The sequence below is a fragment of the Athene noctua genome, chromosome 10, assembly GCF_965140245.1.
Source record: "Athene noctua chromosome 10, bAthNoc1.hap1.1, whole genome shotgun sequence".
Classification (NCBI taxonomy): domain Eukaryota; kingdom Metazoa; phylum Chordata; class Aves; order Strigiformes; family Strigidae; genus Athene; species Athene noctua.
Window position 1 is genome coordinate 18,190,067 of NC_134046.1, and position 22,735 is coordinate 18,212,801.

At 42.9% G+C, this 22,735-nt stretch overlaps 1 protein-coding gene across 1 annotated transcript; it reads right to left on the bottom strand.

The window, feature by feature from the left end:
- Positions 1–964: 964 nt before the first annotated feature.
- On the bottom strand, positions 965–20,982 carry ITIH4 (inter-alpha-trypsin inhibitor heavy chain 4). The gene is made up of 22 exons (XM_074914033.1): positions 20,908–20,982; positions 18,357–18,517; positions 17,824–17,928; positions 17,002–17,164; positions 16,792–16,902; positions 16,579–16,707; positions 15,609–15,725; positions 14,871–15,039; positions 13,801–13,917; positions 12,115–12,296; positions 11,054–11,236; positions 10,342–10,481; positions 9,591–9,745; positions 9,050–9,082; positions 7,575–7,607; positions 6,912–6,965; positions 5,655–5,693; positions 5,075–5,188; positions 4,263–4,437; positions 2,658–2,812; positions 1,701–1,803; positions 965–1,146 (listed from the first exon to the last, which is right to left on the bottom strand). Exons 1-22 carry the CDS (start codon positions 20,980–20,982, stop codon positions 1,071–1,073), a joined length of 2,589 nt encoding a protein of 862 aa, XP_074770134.1. The 3' UTR covers positions 965–1,070.
- Positions 20,983–22,735: the final 1,753 nt, after the last annotated feature.

Here is a 22,735-nt window from a genome sequence, read left to right on the forward strand (position 1 = left end):
TTTTAGTACATTGCTTTAAAATAATAAGGGTTTTCCAGTTAATATATTATTGGCAGGATAGAAAGCAACCTTTGTTAAACCTTCTACAACGCTGGCATAGAAGATACATTGTTCAAGGAACCGAAATTCCAAAACACAAAATAATTTTTGGAATTAAAATTTATGAAAAAACCCCAAAGACTAGAACTGCAACATGCATTCCATAGGCAGAAGCTTCTATGTGTACATTTCCTCTGAAATGTTAACCTCCATGCACCACATGTTGTTTTGAGTTGCTCGTTATTTGTAAAACATCTTCCAGTGTTTGCAAAATGTTGTATGAAACAGTGCCAAAAAAAGCTGCTAAATTTCAGGGTTGAAATGCTGCCTTTTGCAACAAGTCAGAGAGGTCTGTTTCACAACAAGTCAGTGTCTGTTTTGCAGATGTTTTTAAAACGGAGGCTCAGAAACTTTGCAACAATGAAGAGGACTACAGCCAGCATGAGCTGCCAACCCACTCATGCTCTTAGTGCTGATTTAATCAGCTTTGAATGTTGTTACAGAACAATCTTCAAAAGAACCCTAATACAGCAAGGCTGAGGCCTTTTTCCTCCATAAAGTAAAACATGAGAGAAACAGTAAAGTAACACTGCTTTAAATTTCATACTCTTTGTACAAAACACATAATTCAGTAACACTGTCACTTGTAACTGGATAGAGGGTATAAACCGTTAGAAATCTATTGCTGTTTTCATATGTGCTGGATTGGGTGATGCCAGTACTTATTTTTATTTGTAGACCTAAGTCTGTGTGTCCATATCAAACTGTGTGATGATAATGTCAATTTATTTTGTTCATTCACATAAATCTTTGACAACATAACCCTCTGAATGTTAGAAACCATTTTAAAATAACAAACAACAAGCAAGCACATTCTCATCTTGGAAGTATAATTATTTTGAGTTAAAAGATTTGTGACATTTATGTATAGTAACAGGTAAGGCTTTAACTGTGTGGCTTTCTTGATGAAGGTGTCAAAAATACTTGGAAGAGCGTCATTTGCATAGTTCTCTTCCCTAGAATACTCTTTTCTAGGGAGTTACATCTACTGACCAGCAGGAAACAGGATCAGTGTTTGACTCAAGCCTGTAATCTTTCTTGTATTGCCTGAAACAAAATCAAAACAAGAAAAATTTGTGATAAAATAAGCAAAGCCCAGAATGGACCTGATGTTTGCAGAGCCAGAGGGGCTGTGCGAGGGCAGAGCTGGCACCTCTCGCTCCCCGAGGCGGAGGCAGCACTGAGGGACACGCAGGGACAGTGAACAGAAGCTGCACGCTCGCAGCACTGCTTCCACATCACAGACACTTACTAAAAGCAAGTGAAGTGTAAAAATAATTCCAACTGAGGACACACACACACACCCCATCCATGTAAATGAAGCAACAGAACTTTGCTGGAGTTGGCATTTTTTATGCAAACCATACCCACAGATATGATTTTCCCTGCTATGAAATACGAGCCTTGAGTCCTGTGGCATCACTTAAACAACCAATTCAGACTGTTAGAGAAAAATTCAAGAACAAGTTCCTGTTATTTACACCGAAGAGGTGTATTCTCACAGATAGTCCCTTAGTTTCATTTCTTTTGATCTCTGGTATCAGCTGATAAAATACATCTCAGAGCACCTGCATCACTCACCCTTATCCCTTATCTGTTACCTGGTAACTCTGTGCTTGGATCCAGACACACTTAAGAGTCTTTCGTCAGCTCTCTGATTGATGTTGGAATTACTCTCAAATTGTGCTTTTGAATAAAATTGACCTAAGCAACAGACACACAAATTATTTAAAAATACAAAACATGTGAGTTTGTTGTTCATTTACCCCAAATGGTAGCTATAACACTAGGAAAGCAGCCATCTGCCTCAGAAAACAAACAAAAAAAGACCAGATTTGAAAGCTCCCTTGGTAAGTTAGGAAAATTCCTCTGTTTCTGCTGTGATCTCCTGCTATCCCTAACACTCCTCCACAGAGAGATTCAGCCTCACTCTGAGGGGATGCCACTTTTTTTTTTTTTTTTCTTTTTAGAACATGCAGAGTTTTTGAAACAACTTCAACTTTAGTCCCATCAGACTTTCTGGAGTTGAGGACCAGCTGGCTTTCATTTTGTAACCTTGATTGTTTTCAATTTTATGTCCATTTTTTAAATAATCATTACTGGACATCAAATGAATTTGCTGCATAAATTATGTCATTCCACAGCACTACTGAGGTTAAGCCCAACTATTATTTTAGTCTTATTTTAATGTTTTCTAAACTCATAACAGTCTATTTAGGGTTGTGCCACTGGTGAGCAGCGAAGCATTGTGTTACATTTCCAGGGTAAGACCTCCCCTCTTTACAGAGTACGGTCTGGATTGCTGTGCAGTAAAAGGTGATGTTAGACGTCTGAAAAGAATAAATTAAATGTGAAGTTTTTCTAGAACCCCCTGAAATACAGCATTGCTGCTGCCTTTCCTGCCGACTGCTCTTCATGAGAGCTTGTCAGGACCCAGGGAAATAAAACCTGAATAAAGGCTTACGATGTGGCTGAAAAAAACCCCACTATATTCTCATTTCAGGAGCTTAGTTACAAGTTCATCCTTCTTTGCTGCATACATCTGTAATGATACATACCCAGAACTCCACTGACTTTGTCAGAAAAACGGTTGGTGTTCAAGAAATACAGCCCAAGGAAATCATCTGGAAACTTTACAAAGGAAATTTTTACTGTGACTGTATCAGACAATGATGCTGTAATACTCCTTCCCTTTTCAACTGAGACTCTCAGCCTAGGAAGTAAATTATGACATTATTTCCAAGAAGAATATGAAGAAAGAATTACTTTAACTAGCTGAAATTAATTAATGAAAACAATTTAATTTTTGCTATTTGTCTCTTTGCAATTGTATTTTTCATGATCTGTTGGTGGTTATTTTTAAGACAGAAAATATTAAGTAGCATATCTTTTCTCTCTATGCTGCACAACAGATCTTTCCTGTATCAAGTTACATGCAAATAAACCAATGGAAAATAACTTTTTGCTGATGAGAACACCTTATTATTCATAATGACAAGAAATGCTTGGATAGAAAAAAAAAAAGAGAATATTTTTTCATCATTTTAATGAGAAAAAATGTAAACTAGATAAAATAATTCAATCTATTTTATGAACAAGTCACTTTTTTTTTTTTTTCTTGGATGTTTCACAGGTTTTTCAGACCCTGCCTTTCTTCTACCCCATTAATTTTATTTTGACCCAAGGTGGGCTTGCAGAACACAAGCATCCACTGTTATTTTTCTCCCTTGCAGATCAGACAAACCACAGCCACCTGCACTGTGGTTGCAAGGGCTCGGGTGCTGGTTTGAAGCAGGAGGATCATTCTGCTTGGCAGAAAACAAATTATAGAGGGGCATAAATCCAGCATGTACTTGGCTCCATTTGGATTACAAAAATAATTGAAAGCAGTTGTTTCAGGACTTCTGTTATTGTCTAGAACTGCATATAAGGGAGGCAGTGCTGTGTGTCCTGTCTGCCCCAGACCAACAGCAGATCCTCCCAGAGGTTTATTCCGGCAATGCAAAAAAGCTGATGGAACTAGCTACATTCCACTCTTTCTTGTGGTAGTGAAGGATCCTGCTCGAATTAGCCTGACAAATGAAGTCTACAAAAGTACCCTTTCTCCAACAGTGGGCATTTAGTTACAGACAGCTATTCAAACACTTCATGCCTTCCCATAAAAAATGCCAGCTGCCCAGATGTGGGTTATTGCTAAAACCGAGGAGAAAGAAAACTTCAGTCTGTGTGGAGCCAACTGATGTATAAAAGAGACAATAAATGTCAAAGCCATGACTTTGCAGTACTGGCTCTGCGGCTGGAGGAACACACAGTGCCTGGTGGCAGCCGGCACGGTGGTGGCACAGGGGCTGCCGTGTGCTGCAGCAGGTCCTCTTCTTTGCAGATAAATGTTCTGTCTCTGATGTTGAAGCAGAAAGGCAGGTGGTGGTACGCTAGTTTTGATTCTCTTACACAGTCATGGAGAATTAAAATCAAACCTTTTTTGTTCTCTGTATTTAAAATGGGGGATTGTGAAGCTACCCTGCCTCTGCTCACACAGAGTTACTCACCAGATAAGGACATTTGGAAGCACTTAATTGAAGCAAATGTGAAAGTGGAGGCCTGGATGAAAAAAGATCTGTCACGTTCTCAAGTTTGGGAAAGGACAGGGCAATGTTTCTTACCCCTGGACAGTGGAGGTGGATGACTCCGTCCATGGCAGCCAAGTGCTCTTGTTATTGTGCCTTAGGACGATCTCATCCGTGGAGACATGGATTTGCGCAGGGGGATTCACATAGTTAATTTCAAACTGCACAAAGTGATTTGTTCTGTCCCCAAGTTTCCCCATCACAGTGAGTCCTTTAATAACAGTGACACAAATCTGTCAAGTGACCCTGTTTATAAAGTATGACTGATCTTAATAAAACTCCTTCAGCTTTGTTGCTAAGGCAACTTAAGGGTTTAAAATCTAATTTTGGGAGACATAGTAGTCCGGATTTCAGATCCATGTGCTCCCAAGGCAGCAGTGGAGTCACCAGAGTCTGTTTAACCCCACATTGCCATCTCCTCCCACGGAGGTGGCTCTGCTCCATAATCAGAGCAGGTGATATCTGGTACTTGGGGCCATGAATCCTCTGGGTGCAGGACAACAGAAAAAGTGCAGTGCTTTAAAAGCATGCATCTTTCTGTTAGCACGTAAGGACCATGGGGTTTAAGGTCCTCAGAAGCTCCGAAGGGCTGGGCAGGAGAAAAGCCTGAAGGCCACGGAGGTGACCTACAAACAGACCAGTGAGAAGCGCCCTCAGCCATTGCACAGTGAAAGTTAATATTGCCTAATAGAAAGGAAACATTAACCACAGCCTCTCCGGTCCCTGCAAGGCAGCAGGTATGATATGGCCCTTCACAAAAGGGGGTTATTCCCAAAGACACCAACTGCTCTTATAGACTGAAGTGACTCCCCTTGTCCTTAGTATCAGGAATAATATGGCTCACTCACCTTGCTCCGGATCTGACAGCAGGTGGACAGAGGGATATGCTTTTCCATCAGTATTTAAACAGATTGTTTCATTTTGTTTGGGTAATTGCAAGAGAAGTTGTGGATATTCATTGGCTGAAAAGCCAGAAAAACAATGTTAGCACACAAAGAAAATCTAGACTGTGCCCTTTGGATAAGCCCAGCAAAATTCTTAATTAATTTATACCTAAAATATTGCTTATAGCTTTTATAGAATAGAATGATTAAAATCAACACAGTAATAATTATTCAAAAGCACACCCAGACACAGCATCCTGATATGAATGAAGACAACAGATTTTTAAACTTAGAGAATGAGCTCTTAAAAAAGCTGAGGCTGAAGATCTGTTGTACTATATTTTGTTGGTGGTTATATCCTGGAGGCAGAGAGGCTTTCTCATGACATACTGAGATGTTTTTCACTTATGTGGAAAGAACCAGCCAAGGAGAGGTAAAAGGTTTTCATGGAGCTGATGCTGTCAGAAAAAGCATTATTGAAAGAAAATCTGTACATTACAGTTATAGTAATGATTAAAATGAGACTGGTATATGTATTACTTACCAAGAGGTTGTACTCTCATTTTTCCTCTTAGCCTGGCAACTGAAATACTTAAAATTAGCAAGAAGAGTTTAAGGAAATGTTTTTCTTTAAGTCAGCTAATTAACCAGGAAGAATAGCAAGGTTAACATTGACACCAAGATGTGTGGTGTGGGTGACAAGCTGGAGGGCAGGGATGTGCCATCCAGAGGCACCTGGACAGGCTGGAGAGGTGGGACCATGTGGACCTCATGGAGTTCAACAAGGCCAAGTGCAAGGTCCTGCCCATGGGCCAGGACAATCCCAAGCACAAATCCAGGCTGGGCGAGGAGTGGATGGAGAGCAGCCCCAAGAAGGACTTGGGGGTGTTGGTTGGCAAGAATCTCAATATGACCCATCAATGTGCATCTGCAGCCCGGAAAATCAACCATGTCCTGGGCTGCATCAAGAGAAGTGTGGCCAGCAGGGCGAGGGACGTGATTGTCCCCTTCTACTCTCCTCTTGAGAGACCCTCCCTGCAGTGCTGTGTCCAGCTCTGGGGTCCCCAGAACAAGAAAAACATGGACCTGCTCAAGCAGGTCCAGAGGAGGCCACAAAGATGCTCACGGGGCTGGAGCACCTCCCTGATGAGAACAGGCTGAGAGAGTTGGGGGTGTTCAGCCTGGAGAAGAGAAGGCTTCGGGGAGACCTTATAGTGGCCTTCCAGAACTTAAAGGGGCTACAGGAAAGGGGGGAGGGACTCTTTATCAGGGGTGTAGGGATAGGATGAGGGGTAATGGTTTTAAAATGAAAGAGGGGAGATTTAAATTTAGATATAAGGAAGAAATTCTCCCCTGTGAGGGTGGTGAGGCCCTGGCACCGGTTGCCCAGAGCAGCTGTGGCTGCCCCCTCCCTGGAAGGGTTCAGGGACAGGTTGGACGGGGCTTTGGGCAACCTGGGCTGGTGGAAGGTGTCCCTGCCCAGGGCAGGGGGTGGGACTGGATGGGCTTTAAGGTCCCTTCCAACCCAAACCATTCTGTGATTCTATGAATACTGACAGATGCCTTTTTAGCAGAGCTCTTCACTGACTTCTATAGAGAGCTTTGCTTAAAACGAGATGTCCCAACTGGGGAAAAAAGAACAATGTCCAGTGCCTATTTCTCTTAGGAATGGCTGTGCCACTGGGGCATGCTCAGCCTGAGCTGCGGGAAGGTTTAGAGCTGCATTTTCCACAGCTGCAATGTAGCACTGAACTCAGCACGCCCACCCCAGCTCCTCTCGCACGCGCCTGTGAATAACTACCTACTGACAACAGCTTCTTGTTGCTGCCAGATTGGGGCTCAGAGCGCCAGCGACCTGAAATAAAAGGTTTTTCCAATGTTTCATTGGTTTGGGGTCATGCCTTGCATCTTACTCCACACCTTGTAAAACAGGGAATCCCTCCTGCTTGTTGCCCACTGACTCTTTTGGGTACAGTCCCGGGTGCATGTGTGTGGATCCCATGCAGGCAGCAGCCAGCGCCTTCCCTGCTCAGCGCTGTGGGAGCTCCCAGCGATGTCAGGCTCTGTCTCTGCAGGGCCCTGGGGTTCCCTCCTTGCAGGACAGGCACTGTCACCATGCGGACAGCTGTATTCCACATCGGCTTCACACAGCAATCCCCAGGACTGGTAAATTACTTTTTTTTACATTCATTTCCTTCAGCTTACTACTATAGGCTTTTCCATATCTTTCACATTTATTTTCAGAAGGTATAAGAGTTTTTTATTTCTGAAAAGGGACCAAGATTGTTTTCAAAATTTTATAGTTCATTATAAAATGTCTGTGAACCAAAATACATGTAATAAAACTTAAATTATATATCAAGTGGGCATCCACAAGCAAAATGTATTTATTAATGTTGCTATGAACCTACATATGAAATGAAATTTATAGTTATTCTGAATAAAACAAAGGAGGAGCACTTACCAGAAGGTGATCCACTCCTCAGTCTATAAGCATCTGAAGAAAGAAAAGAGAGTATCTGTATTCTATTCATGATTGTATTACATATTTTACAGGAGCGTTTCAAACATCAAATCTGTAATTCTCCAGCTACGTCTTCCCTTCCCAAAGTGAACTATCTGCAGTAATGAAGCCTACAGAACACAAGCACTGATCCTTGGAAAATATTTTCAGCCAAAGGGTGGAAATGGACAAAAACTACTCTGAACTCTGTGAGGAAGGGATTGAGTGTCTGCTAGATGTGGGGACTGCATCTGCTGTGAGCGTGGGGCCGGGGAAGCGAGGGGTGGTGATGCCTGTCCCTGGTGCGAGGGTGGGTGCTTCTGGTGGAAGGGGGCACAGGGGGCTCTGCAAAGGGACCAGCGCCACAGGGAGCTACAGCACCAGCACAGGATCACAGCGTGCTCCCTCTGGAGCGCTGCAGCCCCAGACAAGAACTGTTACTGGCAGTTAAAAGTCGGATGAGCTCAACAGGAGAAATTGAAGCAACACCCAAAAGAACGCATCAAAACCTTCCTGGGTCCCAGGATCCCAGCATCCCGTTTGCCCCTTCTCCCCCCTGGCCACTCCAGCTCTGCTGGTCCGTCATGACGGGAGCAGCGGTGCTCAGTGACGCTCGGGCGGGCACCAGCCTCAGACCCGGTGGGGACATCCCTGTGCCCTCGAGCAGCCGACACACCCGCGTAGGGCTCGGCCCCTGCTGCGGACACAGGTCCTGCTGCAGGGGTGGCCCCAACCTCCTCCCCTCCTGCAGCCAAGGGAGCTTTGCGGGAAGGGCAGCGCCAAGGCCTGCGTGTGCCCCCGAGCAGGGCAGGGCAGCCGCTGGGCCGTGCTTCTGGGCAGGGAGCCTTCTGCTGTTCAGCTCCCAGCGCCACTTTGAAAGAGAGTGGGGCAGCTTTGTAATTCCCTCAGTACGTTTCTGTGAAAGAACTAGAACAAAACCAGGGCTTTTCACCTAAAGCATTGCTGTTATAATGTCTTATCATAGCTGAGATTATCAGATTAATAATGCTGGAATTTTAAAATTAATATTCAAACGGTTCTATCATTTCCGGAAAGAGAGGGAAAAAAAAATACCTAAATCATCCTCAGAAGTACTTCCAAAATGTCTTAATTTTTTGACAGATGCTTCGCACATGGTAGGAAGAAGCAGAAAACATCATTAGCACCATTCACTTGAAGAACTACTTTTCCTCATGAGTAAAGAAAATAGTGGCCTTCGAGACTTTCTGAATGGAACATTTGACCATGTTATCTACCCAAACCCTGCCCAGACCTTGGCAGTCACATTTTGCTTCACATATTTTTCCAAATCTTAAATACTGCCCTCTATAGAGCAACCACCATGGACTCTTGGTTTGGTGTTGTTTTGGTGTTTTTTTTTTCTTCATTAGAGATCATTATGGAAATATGCTACCGGAAAAGAAGAAAACATTTACCTCCTACTGGAAAAATCCTGGGCTTCTCATTATCTAGTACAAGGAAGAGGGACAGATTAGTGTTATATCATCAACACTAAATGACTTTACCCATATGCAAACCAGAAAACCAGGGCAAGCGGGTGTTTTGCTTCAGGTGATGAGTATTTTTTGTGTTAAAGGATAGGTAGATAGAGCGCATGCAAGACTCCTAGCGATGCCATGCTTTCTCCCCTGCATTCATTTTTCCAATGTAATGATACAGAGAAAAACACAGAATCCCTTTGCAGAGGCAGGAATGCTGAGTAACAACTGTTAAATTACTTTTAGTTCATATTTAAACAAACTATTTTCCATTTTGATAATAGTGTCCCTTTCACCACTTCACCTTTTAAAAAAATCCTGTACATTTTATTTTGAAAGGAAGCTAATCCCTGAAATCCTGCTGCTGATGTGGTTTATTACCATGTCACATCGCTATAAAATGGCCTCCAGCATAGGTCAACAACAAATTAGCAATAACAGCAGCATATTTCAGGGGGTGGTTCGATGCCCCATTTACCAGCTTCGGTGGGTTTGTTCGCCAGCTCTGTCTGCTGCTGGTCAGCGGGTTTGGTGACCACCATGGAGGTGAGGGGTGTAACAAAGCTGTATCGCAGAGACAGCTCCAAGGCTTGTGCCTCCAGGGTTTTTTGGTCCTCTTCTTGTGCTGAAATACTAAAGTCTGTGTTAATGATGAAGAAATAACCTATAGAGACTATGAGCAGGCCATCTTCAGATTCTTTTTATATTAGCTGTGTCTTAACAGATATCTTTTATTATCGAACGGTGAGTAGTCTTATTGGGATAACTCAGTTGTTCACATGCTTGAAATTATGGACATGTTCAAATACATAAAAATAATAGATACATGATCTATGAAATGTCTTAAAGACATACTTACTGTTCACTTTACTATCTAATGCCATTCACTTATTTACAGACAATATTTCTGTATGTGTAACAACAGCTCAACACAATCCATGCAAGTATTTCATAGTAATGTCATGAAGAATACTTTATATTATGTTTTCATATGTGTATATACATATATACACACACATTTAATGATACAGCGCTATCGTAAACTGAAAGGCACCTCATGTTCCTCATACAGTAAGTAATGTAGTATTCTTCCAGTATACTATGTTTTCAATATTATCTGCAGAAATATTTCTGCTTCTTTGTGTTTATCCAGTCTTGTAGTTTGTGAATAGGGAATTTGTGTTTTAAGAAGTTAGAAATTTGTAATACAAAACATTAAAGTTGCTTACGATTTTTCCAGAAGCTGTTGAATGGTTAAGTAAGCCCACAGTCTCTCTATGAAATTTCCAAATATGTAAATTTGATTTTGAAACACTTGCTCCTTCTCTTTGACATTTGCTTCTTCTTTAAGAGTCAAGTCACTCGCATGCTGAAATGGGAGAAAACTGACCATCAAAAGAACAGTTCCAGACTTCTTTTATAGTCACATTATTAGACTTAAAAGATCATCTTTCAGTACCAAAGTGCCTTTTTTGTCCTCCAGTTTTGTCCTTTCCTGTTGGAAAATGCAACTCCAAACTGCCGAAGCAGCATGTATTTTGGATATATATTTCTGGACTCAAAACAATGTTGAAAAAAGGAGGAAATGAAATTGTTCTGTTTCAACATTTTTGTGATGAATATTCAGATTTCCTTCTTCATTCTAAAAATAAAAAACATTTTCCTAAAAATGCTTGAAAGGCCAAATATTATGGTTTTGAAAGGATTAAAATTGTTGTTTGCTTATTTGTGGATATACTTCAAAGTTTTTCTTTTGCAGCAAATTCAGGAGTGGAAAATTGTTTGAATTCTCAAATGTTTTCCTAAAATGAGAAAACAGCTAAATGCCCAAATGTAGAGAACATATATTGTACACAAAAGTCTTCCTGAAGTCTCCTATTGCATCATAAAAGACAGAAGGGAGATATGATTTTCACAGTTAGTAAACTATTAAACACTTACTGACTGAGCCTTAATTTCTACTGGCAAAAGATCAAGCTCATTGATAATTTTTCCAGATACTACAATTTCAGATCCTTCAAAAAACAGCTTGAAATTGTTCTTGGTTAATCGCTCAACGGCATTTTCTGGATACTGCATTTCAATTTTCATTAATATTGGGGTAGCCACCTCTTGATAAAAGCCCTGAAGAGAAGCAGAGAGAGAAAGAGAGAGAGAACAGGCACAAATGACTGCAAAATTATGCAAAGCAATACGTTGAAAGTCTAAAACCCCCTTAAAAAGAAGGGAGCAAAGCTTTTTATTCAGCTGCTGCAAACCTAGAAAAAAAATGTTTCTTCCCAGGGTTCAGCACACCTCCAGCCAGGTTGGCAATGCCATATAATCTGTATTTCCCATGGTAATTCAAGAACACAAGCAGCATCCCCATTATTGCCATCCCACCCAGTTAGGTGCTTTGCTTTAGCCACTTTCCACATCTGATTTTTTAAGCTTGACTAATCCTGGGGATTAATCTTTCTTTTTCTGGACTGGGGCCAACGTTAAGCAAATTCAGTCTCTGCACATCCAGCCAAAACAGGTAGAAACAGCTTCCTAAAAAAGAGAACGTCACAGGAGTTTTACCCCCCTCCAGATGGGCAGGAAAGACCCAGGCTGTTGGTACTGCAGAGCCAGTTTGCCTGTAGGTGCCTCAAACTACTCACTGATTTTTAGGGAAACCATACACACAGCTTCCAATGGTTTTCAAGCAGTTTGAAATCAGACTCAAGAGCAGAAGTTTTTCCACCGTCGCACCTCCTGGGCAATTTGTCTTTTTGCAGAGGTACAGAAATGTGAGTTTCCAAGTTTGTCCAAATGCATATGATTTGAGGAGGACATCAACTTTCAGTCATGGTTAGGGCACAAGCCTTAAGATACCCCAAAATTGCCTTCCTCCCTCCCCAAAATTAACAGATAAACTCAAACCCAACTCTTCATCTCAGAAAATCCATGGATTTGCTGCTAAGACTAGACATAAGCTGTAGCTGATAGATGGTTTTTCTGACATATTCCTTAGTCCTGACCTGGAGCTGCAAGGCTGCATCAGCGTTTTCATATATACGACGTGCTATTCCCCCGTTGCTTAGGGCCATTTTCTCCAGGAACTTATAACTGACATCAAACCCAAAGCCAAGGCAAAAAAGAGCATATTTCCCATTGACTGCATTCTGAATGTTTTCTTGAATTACTTCCACATTACTCTCACCTGTAATTGAAACAAAACCATACCCTTGTTTGTGTTTTTTTTAAAGTACAAAATGACAGCAGCAGGTTTAATGGAAAATTCTGCCTAAAGTCTTTTAAAAATTATTCAGAATAAAATATTACAAATATATGGGACAGAACTCTGTTAACTGAATTGGAAATGAAAGCACCACTCTGCACTTGGAGTGCCAGAACCTGATGCTCCCCCTTAATGACTTTTACTAACTTATACTCATGTCACCATGGCTAAATGCAAAATATTTTACAAGATCACAGGGGCCAGAGTTTTTGGGACAAAAGGGACACTCACTACAAGTTAACAGCACAGGAGATGGAAACACAACCTCTGGGAAGACAAGTACCATGGCATAAAAATTATATGTGTGAATTCAGAGAATGGATTGGATAGTGGTGTAATTCAGACAAACTGCAAATCAACTGGCCATGCTTCCCTCCCAGAACCTTTGCGTGACAAAGGGAAAAAGGCTTTCACACCATCATCTTATCCCATTTGAAGACCTGCTGATGGCCCCATATGGAGAGCTTCTGTATCAGTATTTCCAGGCAGGAACTGTCACTGCCTGTAGCAATATCATGGGAGCAACTCAGATTTTTCCTTTCAGCCTGCTTTGACAAGGAAGGCAGCATATGCAGTAACGCTGCATGTATTTGCCTGGCACCCTACGCTGGCCTGATTTCTAGCCAACTTGTGGATGTGCAGTGTGCTTGGGGATATTTGAGACTCGCTCTGGCTGTGCTGAGCAGACAGCACCGTGAGCTGAATTTTATTAAAAAACCCAAACAAATAAACCAACCCCAAAGCAGTACAGATCACAAGATCTGAAAGGCAAACTGATTTTATTAGAGGGCTTACAGTTGAATTAATATTGCTGGCCTCTGAGAGATGCTGGTGCCACGTGAAACTTAGACAAACTCCTGTTCAGAACAAGTGATGTTTGTACCATTGCATTGGGAGTTACTGTTTATTTAACCCAGTATCTCAACCCTCTGGTTTGTGCTACCACAGATGATCACTAGTTAAGAGCTAGATGTGGAAAATAACACAAAACCAGAGGCCCCTTGAAAATATTTCAAGTTTGGGGCAAGGAGGGTGAAGAAATGTAAACAATACCTCTCAAATGGGACTGTACATAATATATGCAAAATGTCCATGTTTCAGCTCTTAGTATTTCACATTTCAGCTATGCCTGGAGTAGCCCCAGCAATTCCCTCAAGTTTATGAAGTGGGAAGCCAATGGTATTTAGCAAAACAGTTCCCAGCTAAAGGACATGTAGTTAAGGGCAGACAGGCTCTGCCATCACTTCTTGCAGCCCTTGCCAGAGCCCTCTCATAATCATCCTCTCTGACACAGATCCAGTGATAGCCCAGCCTGTTTGTACCAAAGCTCTTCTGAAACACAGACTGTGTCTATCAACATCTGGGATGCAAGTGTAAAAGATAAAAAAGTCAAGGAGAGAGAGGACTGAGGCTAGTATTTGCTCACCAGAAGTGGGCTGGCCATCTGTCAGCAAAATAATCATGGAGACGCTCCGTTCTGGCAGCCCCTCGGCTTTATCCAGGACGCTCACGGCAGCCAGCAGGGCACGATTGATATCTGTGCCTGTAATGAGAAGGCAGGCATCACTCACTAAAAAGGATAATCATCTGAAGAAATCAGTGCACTTCATCTGCAGAGGCCCCACAGAGTTGTTTAAAGTTTTCTGCAGGAAGTAATCCTTTAGAGAGATGAAGATTTAGGGCTTTAGCCTACATGGCTTGATTACGGTGTATAACATCACAATGGTGATGGCTGGAGTATTCTTTTGGGAGCATTTTCCACACTTATGTGATGGGAAATACAAACAGCTCTAGAGCCATTAAAAAGTGCTTAAATAAACACACTGTCATCTGTTAACCTGCATTTAAGGAATGAATCCTAGTCTTATTTGAGAAATTAAAGAGCTGGGCACAGGTGGGCTTATTGGTGTTAGCACCTGGGACAAGAAAATATATATTAACCGTGTAGCATTAACAGGAGATAGAGGCTTTTAGATGTGCTTAAAACTAAATAATAAAGCACACTGAGTGATGCTGCAGTTGAAGTCCTTCATGCCTATTTTGACTATTTTGTTTCTGTAGTGTCACACAGGAGTGTAACTTTGTATATTTTTTTTTATTTTACAAGGGGACCCTTGATATTAAAAAAAAAAAACAACCCAGCAAAAATGTTGAGTGAATTGCCATTTTTCTGTAGAAAAAAAAAAGGTACTATTGGGAAATCTTCCAGCCATCTCTGTTATAAAAACCTGAAACAAAACTTTGTGGCTTTCGTGGTTCATAAATGTAACCATCTCTCCATATATCCCTATCAGAATTCAGTCACCAAGCTGTCCACACCCATAACCAGCCTTTCTATCCCACTTACCACTCATAAGCATTAAAAACTTCCTTGTATTGTGAGCACTGATGGTAGTTCTGTGGCAGTATATGATTAATAAAAATTATACTTCTCTAAGCAGTATATGATATTGGGTGCATGTTTGTGGTTACAAGCATCTAGGTGGTGCCTTGTACCTCCACTAGCAGAAAGAGTTTGCACGAATCCTGCAGCACTCGCCACGTTCTCTGTGCTGGCTTGCAGCAAAGAGCTCTTCCACTCCGCCACTTTGCTGTTAAAGGTGATAAAGCTGAAATGATCTTCTGGGCGGAGATCTTGCAAAATCTTCAACAGGGCATCCCTCGTCTGTTCCAAGGAGAAAACAATCACTTTGAATATTTCTATTTCTCTGTCAGAACTGGGATTGGAACTGCAGTGTGATAAGGGCGTTTCTCTACAGCACTACTCAAGATGCAGCCCAATGCCCTTATTTAGTCCTAGTGGTGTTTTTCAGGTTAGGACCATCACAAATGGCAGATTCACTGACTCAGAGACACAAAAACCTCCTATGAGGGCTGTAGTGGGCTTGTTTGCTCTCCAACAAAGCTACATACACAGTCGTCAGTAAAGGTAAAAAGACTAGTTCTTTAAACTTCATTAAAGAAAAAAATTAGAAGCAAAATATTCTGCAAAGATACAGAAAAAGTGCTCTCCGCCTCCATGTTCAATACCTGTGAGAATGACTGTATCAGAAAAGTGTTGCTGTTTAGTAGCTTAAATTTGTGCATATGTTTTTTCAAGAATTTCTGTATGTCTGAAAATTTTGCTGTGTACAAAACCAGCATGTGTTTCGAAATGAAATTCACAGTCACTTCCTTGAAAGGCTGGTGTGTGTGACTGATGCAAGCAGAGGTTACCACTTTGAGGCAACTTACCTGTTCAATTTTTCTGCCTGCCATGGAACCACTTCGATCTATAACAAAGAAGACATTTTTGGGAAACACTGGCATTTCATGGGGTGCAAAATAATGCACAAAATATCCATTGACAATCTGAAATACAGAATGTGAATTCATGTATAAGATTACAACTAAATAAATACTGCACATTAATGTTCTGGCATAGCAAGAAGGAGGGTGCATTCTGTTCTTCTACATAGGCCCAAATCAAAGAGCTATTACAATGTATTTCCTAGCTGGAAGCAAGACTATCTGTAGAGGGCAAATTACAAGAGAACAGCATATCTATATATATAAAATATACACATTATACGCCTCGGTGCCATATGTATGATATATCTGTATTATCACTATATATTACATTAGCTCTTTATTATCACCTATGAGCACATCTCTGCTCATGGACTGTGACTGCCATCTTTTAGCACATCCATGTATGCTTCATCAGTGAAATGGTATGGAAAAGAATGTACTTTATTCTCTAGTACGTGCATTTGTCCATAAATATTTTTAAGTTCCTGCTCTCTTTAGTTATGCTTCAGTTGCCACAAAAAATAAAAGAAAACCAATCAGTCATTTTGATAGTTATATAAATCACATTACTCTAAACGTCCTTTATGAGAAGCCACAAATACCTCTTAGATCAGAAAAAAAAAAAAAAAAAAAAAAAAGAATGTAGAGAGACATCTATAAAGTGGCAATATAGATTTGGTATTGAAACAAAATTTGAAAGATTGAGTTTTTTCATGGGTGATCCAATCTTGCAGTGTGCCTGCTGTCTCTGGGGTTTTACTGAACATTGCCATCAGTTCCTGCTGACCCTGGATTAATGGAAATAGCTTTTCCTGTCATTCCTGGTGTTTCAGAGTAAATGTTGCTGTTTTGCTGATTACACTTCACATTCAGATGTATCTATGATCTGAAAGCATTTTTATTTCTTTTTTACCTGTATATCACCCGCAGCGGCACCTCTCTTAACATCGTACCGCACGACAAAATCACCATTGAGGAGGGTTTCGTCGAGTTCAGGATTTATTTTCTGTTGATCTACAGTTGGCTTAAATAAAATATGAGCCTGCAAAGCAATCAGAAGAAAAGATCTAAAGCAACTTAACTTAAAGCTGCCCCTGGCAGTAAGATCTGGCAGCTGCTGCTTTACCTTGGTTTCATTCTGCACTTTCGTGAGCGCCTTAGTTAACTCATTTGTCATGAACGTGCTGTCTGTCTCCAAGAAGCGTATACCCTGGGGCTCGAAGATGTGCACATCAATCTGACAGTGAAGAAGTTGGCATCAGCATCTCAAGGGAGCGCAGCCGTGCCCAAGAACCACCGCGCTGCTCCCTGCCCAGCCCTCGCCGGGGCAGCTCACCTGGAAGTGCTTAACAAGCTGCTTCGGTCGGACCTTGATCAGCACCTCGAACTTCCCCAGCTGCCGCTTCAACAGCTCCTCGTATGTCAGTTCAAAAGTGACTTTGCTGGCGGCCGCGATGCTGACGGACACATGAAACTGCTCCAGTTTTCTGCCTGTGATTCTGGAGGGGTGAGAGAACAGAGATTTACCTCCTGCAGGGAAGGTTTGGTTTGTGGTGGCCAAAGTTCATGAATTGTGCTAAATAATGACCAAGGGGCTGCATGGAATAGATAGAAAAAGAGTAGCAGTAAATCTTGTTCATCACACAGATCTTTCACACTGTAGGCAGTATTTATACATCACATATGTTACATCAGCGTGCCATGGGTGCTGCGTATGCAAGCTGAGAAATGGAGCAGAAACCTCTGCATGCCTCAGACTGGGATCAAGTAGAACTGGGACTGAATACATAGGAAGCACAGGTTAAATATATCCCAAAAGCATGATGGCTGCTCAAGTGCCATGGTCTTCTGTGCTTGTGGGGAAGCAGACTCAGCAACTGAGCATCATCCCAGCCCAGCAAGGTGCTCCCACATGACAGCGAGTTCCAGGGCAACACCTAAATGGCGACACCTCTCACTGAAGCCCATTGTGGGACCAGATATAAATCACAGATATGTACATATATCTATATACACCTCATCCCTCCCACTAAGAATCCAAGGCTGCTCTTCATATTTATCCCTGCTGAGAGGTGGCTGGTTCCAGAGTTTAACCCACCCACTGCCAAAAAACAAGCCGAGGCAGAGGGTTGGAGCCTTACTCCGGATGGCAACGTACTTGACAAGGCCGGCGCTCTGCCCACGTGAGACCGCAGTGTCATATTCCTTTTGAGCAGAAGCTTTCTCCTTTATTATTCCTGGGTATACTTTGCCATCGATGGACCTGTTTGGTTTCCATAAAATTTAATCAATATTAGAAGGAAAGTGCTGGGGAAGGAAACAAGAGGAACCCTGCACTTTGTGGCCCTTGGGGTGGGGGGATACTGTTTGGGTCCCATGTCCCTCCCCATCCAGGAGGATGCCAGGAGCCACCACCACAATACAACCCTCCTCTGTTCAGGGTCTCAGGGAGGTTGGAGCCCAGGACACACCACCACTGAGCATGTTTGTCACCCACCCTGTGCAGCAGGCAGCCTCAACCTGGCCCTGGGCACTTTCTTTCTATTTGGCTGCTTACTACTTTGCCCCACAGAGCATTTAGTGAGCTCAACTCTTTGTGCTTTTTACTCAGATCTCCTGAGATGAAAGATGAACCCTGCCCCCAGCCCCCAGAGCTGCCTCCTTCACACCACAGGTAAGAACTGGTCCTACATGGAGAAGTTGGTGATGAAGGCTGTCTTGGGTAACTCCACTTCAAAGGTCGCCTCTCTGGACTCATTCGCTCGGTTGACAATTTTGCTGGTGATGACGGTGTGAGCAAATCGTGATGACACCTTGCAGTCCACGTGGAGGCTGTAGATTTCGATAGCATGCTGGAAAAAAATAAACAGGCTGAAACAGAAACACTCAGTTTTGCTCTTAAGCAGACCTTACCCGGGTGATGTTATTGGAAAATGAAGGAATGAGCTGTTAGAAGGTCCAGCTGGCAGTGGGGAGGGGGAATTGGCCAAGACCAGGCTGGCCATCTGCTTATTCCCATCTCTGCAGCTGCCCCATGCAAAATCTGCAGCTCCACCTATATGTTGTTGTTCCACAGAAGGCTTCTGTTGGGCCTTTTTCTGTGGTCTTCTCTCTTCTGGGTACTCTGAAGCAGCTGTTGTGTCACCCCAATATGTCGCCTAACATTACTCTCAGAAAAATCAGATGTCTCTTTAAGTACTCAACCCATGAAAAGAGACCTGCTAGGTTTTTTTGTGACTGTTTATTTGCTCTCCCAGCTGTTGACTTTGCTGCATGTTTTTCAGCTCAGTGCCTTGTGTCACATACAAAGTTTAGCAGGTTTGAAACCCCGCATGGGCCTTCAACCCCTCGCTGGTTGCACAAGTAGGGCTGCCCTTTGAGCACTTGTGTTTCTCCTGTTCTGGTCCTTCCAGGGCTGCCAACGCTCGAGGGAGGAGGGCACTGTCCTGGAGCTGCCCGGGAACAACACCCCACAGTGTGGCTGGGCTGGAACCTGCCTGGAGCACCGGCCTCTGTAAACACCCTCCTTTTGCATTTGGGACGTCTGGTTTAAAGCTCCTACCTGTGTTTCAGCAGTGACACTAAGAAGAGTTGATCTGGACATCACCAGCCTCACAATAGTCCAATAGTTTATAAAAATAAAAAAGCTCAGCACCAAAGCAGATCATTTTTACTTTTTCAGACTCACAAATCTTTTGAAGGGCTAATTGATCTTCAGTTACTTCAGTAATTAATCTCCTGTACTTTGCTCAACAATTAACAGCATCCACTGGCCTCTTCTTAGTAGGGCACTGGCTGAAATTCAAAAGTTTAATCAAGCTAAATATGACCATTCAATACAAAGTTGTGACCACAGCTTTGTGCTCGGGCATCGGGGCAGGAGGTGCCACAGTCAACACCATGTGAGTAATGGATAGCTGGTTTTTTTTCATTACACGTTGCCAGAGCGTGCTCCATCTCCTGATGCCTACTGACAATCCAGGACAATGGGTTAAAAGCCAAAAATACTCATTAAGAGAACAATTTCCTGATCCTGGCAATTTGGGTGCCCGTGCCTGCTGCTCACCCTGAGCTGGAGCCCTCCCTGTCCAGGCTGGGGCTGTCTCTCCCAGGACTGTCTCTTCCCAAAGGCTTTCCAAGTATCCCCAAGCACCTCTGCTCGTGTTTGCTTCCCTGCCATGCTCAAACCTGCCTGTGAAACGTTTGGATGAGAGGTTTTGCCATGACTGAGGAGCCCCGAGCCATGGCTCACTGGGGCAGCACAGGCACTTGGTGGCCATCGCTGGCCATGGAGCATCCTTCAGCGCAGGCAGAGCTTGCCCCGTGCAAAATCCACCCCACTGCTGTGTGCTGAGGGGATGCTGCAGGGACGAGGGGACAGGGACCTGCATCCCCTGAGCTTGCCCAGCCCCAGCAGCATTTTAGGCTGTGACAAATGAGCACGCAGTGGAGTGCAGCATGGTGAGGGGTGTCGCCGTGTCCTTAGTGAAGGAGGTGGGAGCCCCAGGTGTGCATCCGAAAGCAATGGGGAGCAACTTGTGACTGCTCCCCAAGGCGCTGCAGGCACATACACCACATCCACGGCTTCTTGCAGAGCCCTCAGATGCCCCTACAGCAGCCACCAGACCTGACCCTGCATCCCAGAAACCCACCTGCAATTTGGTTGCATTTCACACTTTTCTGAATAGGCATGATGGAAATAAAAACCTTCCAACATAAGGCTTCGTCTGTTTCTCTAATATTGTTACTTTTAAAATAAGACCAGTTCCATGCACCCTGAGATGATACAAAACACAGTTTTCTCCTCCAGATGGTACACATAACTGTATGCTCCCCTCTTTTCTGTTCCATGTAAATTATTAAATGCCTGTCAGAAACCTCCTGGCACTGCTACGTCCCCACTTGGTCCTGCTGTAATGGCGTTGTGTCAAGATCCAAACCTCATCCAGTGGCCGAGGGAGACACATTGATCCCTCAAATTAGATATTTTACATCCCTGGGGAAGAGCATGAGCAGACACATCTGCAAATGCTCTCCTACCACATTTACACTGTAACAGCCCAAACAACCAAAAAGGCCTTTAAAGAACCCAAAGCTCTGAAATCATGACACAATACACCCACGGCTCCACAGGTGGTGGTTAGTGGAGGAGTTACCTGCACTTCCTGGCCAGCTACCATGATATCACATGATCACCAAATGAGCAACCAAGATATTGTTAAAATAAAAATAGAGCAAATACCTTTTGAGCAATAGTTTCTGCTAATACTGCAAGTGAGGAAAAGACCATCAAAGTGAGCAACATTCTCTTCTCCATTTTGGAAAGACCAGATTTTCAAATGAAACCTCAGTTTATCGTAATCAGTTAATAAGTAACCTGTACTTGGGGATATTATGTAGACTTTGAAGAGACCCAGAAACTTAATATTTACATGTTAAACATAGGTAAAACTTGGATTTGGTTAAAGTTTATTTTTCCAACAGATCTTTGCTGTTAAACAATAGAATGGTAATGTTCCATAAAGCATAAAGTTAAGAAATCTTTAGGTTTTCTTTTTAAACTTAGATCTCACTGTGGCACATGAAATCCTATGGGCAGATGAACTGGTCTGCGCAAAAAGCGTCATTTTTGGATGCCTGAATCTCTACCATATCCAACAGTAATAATTTGAAAAGGCACATCATTAATGTTATCTCAAGCACTTCAGAGATTTAGAGGTTGCCGAGACATGCAACATTCACGTGAGATTTTACAGCTGGTGACTTCTTCAAACCTTCTGCCTCCCTCCCCAGCTGGCCCATGAGAGGTGTGGAGTGGGCCTCTTGAAACATCCGTTTTTGCCTCCTCTGACAAACCATAATCCTTTTTTTGTCAAATTGCAAAGTCGGTTATGGCTTGTCTTCAGCTAAACAGTAAAAACAAAGTAATAAGACCTTGCCTGGTCTCCCTAGGGAGGGAGGTGCTAAGTCAGTGCCTATATGTACACGTATGTAAGTGTACAAAGAAGACACAGGCCACCCAAAAACCAGCGCAACAACAGCTGTGCACAGGAGCACATCTGGCCTTATCTGGCCCTGACACAGCTGGGGATTCTGCAAAGCTGCCCTTAACCCGCACGCTCAGCGGCGCTGTTTGCACAAAAGGCTGGCACAGCTCTGCACCTGAATTTACCTGGACACTGAGTGGGATGACTCTTTTCACTTCCTAGCTTATCATAAAGTCTTCACCCAACAGAGACTTTGAGCAGTTCTTGTGAAGTTTTTGTTTATCAAGGGTTGGCTTGTAGCCCTGGGAAAAGAAATTATCTTACAAGTCCAGAGTGTTATACACAAATAATTACGGACAGTGTTATACTAAGATAATTCCTAAAACACATCCTCACTCATCTGGTGTTTAGGTAGCCTCCTAATGCAAGACAGCTGGCACAACTGTTTAAAAGATATTTCTCCATCCGAGTAGTTGTAAAGTCTGCCTCTTCTACAAAGCATTTTAAACGCTTTGTACAGAAATAATTGGTGGTTTATCCATTGGGGTAAACAGACCCTGGGCAGAACCCATTTCAGAAGTTTGTCTTCTGAGATCTACATCTGGGGAAATCAAGGTGAGAAGCGGGTTGGGGAGCAAACTGTCACAAGCTGTTGCTGTGCCACATGCCTGGGGCGCGTCTCCAGGGTTTGCTTGGTTTATTGGAAAGCTTTCAGACGGCTTCATTGGCTCATTCATTTCTTGTGCAAGAAAATAAAATGTTTGAAATCTTGAAAATATCGACAGGACAGGAAAAATAACATCCCCTGGGGTTGTAGTTCAGAGAATTTCTTAGGCATATGCAGCTGTTGCATCAGCCCCTGGTTCCTGTATGGCTTTATCTGAACATATATGTACAGGTATGTTCAGGTGCCACCAGCCAGTGCTGTGGAAAGATGTGATCTGGGGAGATGCCCTCTCCCCTCAGCCCTGAGCAAGTAAAGGCTGAATCCTGCCCTCCCACCGTGATTTCCCTGCCTGTCTGTTCTGGCAGCTCCAGAGAGCAGACAGCCCTTCCCCAGCTAAACCTGCAGTCTGTCCACAC

What these genes read in the sequence shown, in the direction of transcription:
- ITIH4 (XM_074914033.1), bottom strand. Translation starts at nt 20,982, where the DNA reads ATGGAGAAGAGAATGTTGCTCACTTTGATGGTCTTTTCCTCACTTGCA. An exon ending in CAGAAACTATTGCTCAAAAG is followed by an intron (nt 18,518 to 20,907) that starts GTATTTGCTCTA and finishes ATTTTTTTCCAG; the next exon opens with CATGCTATCGAAATCTACAG. An exon ending in AATGAGAGTACAACCTCTTG is followed by an intron (nt 5,189 to 5,654) that starts GTAAGTAATACA and finishes CTGGCTTTTCAG; the next exon opens with CCAATGAATATCCACAACTT.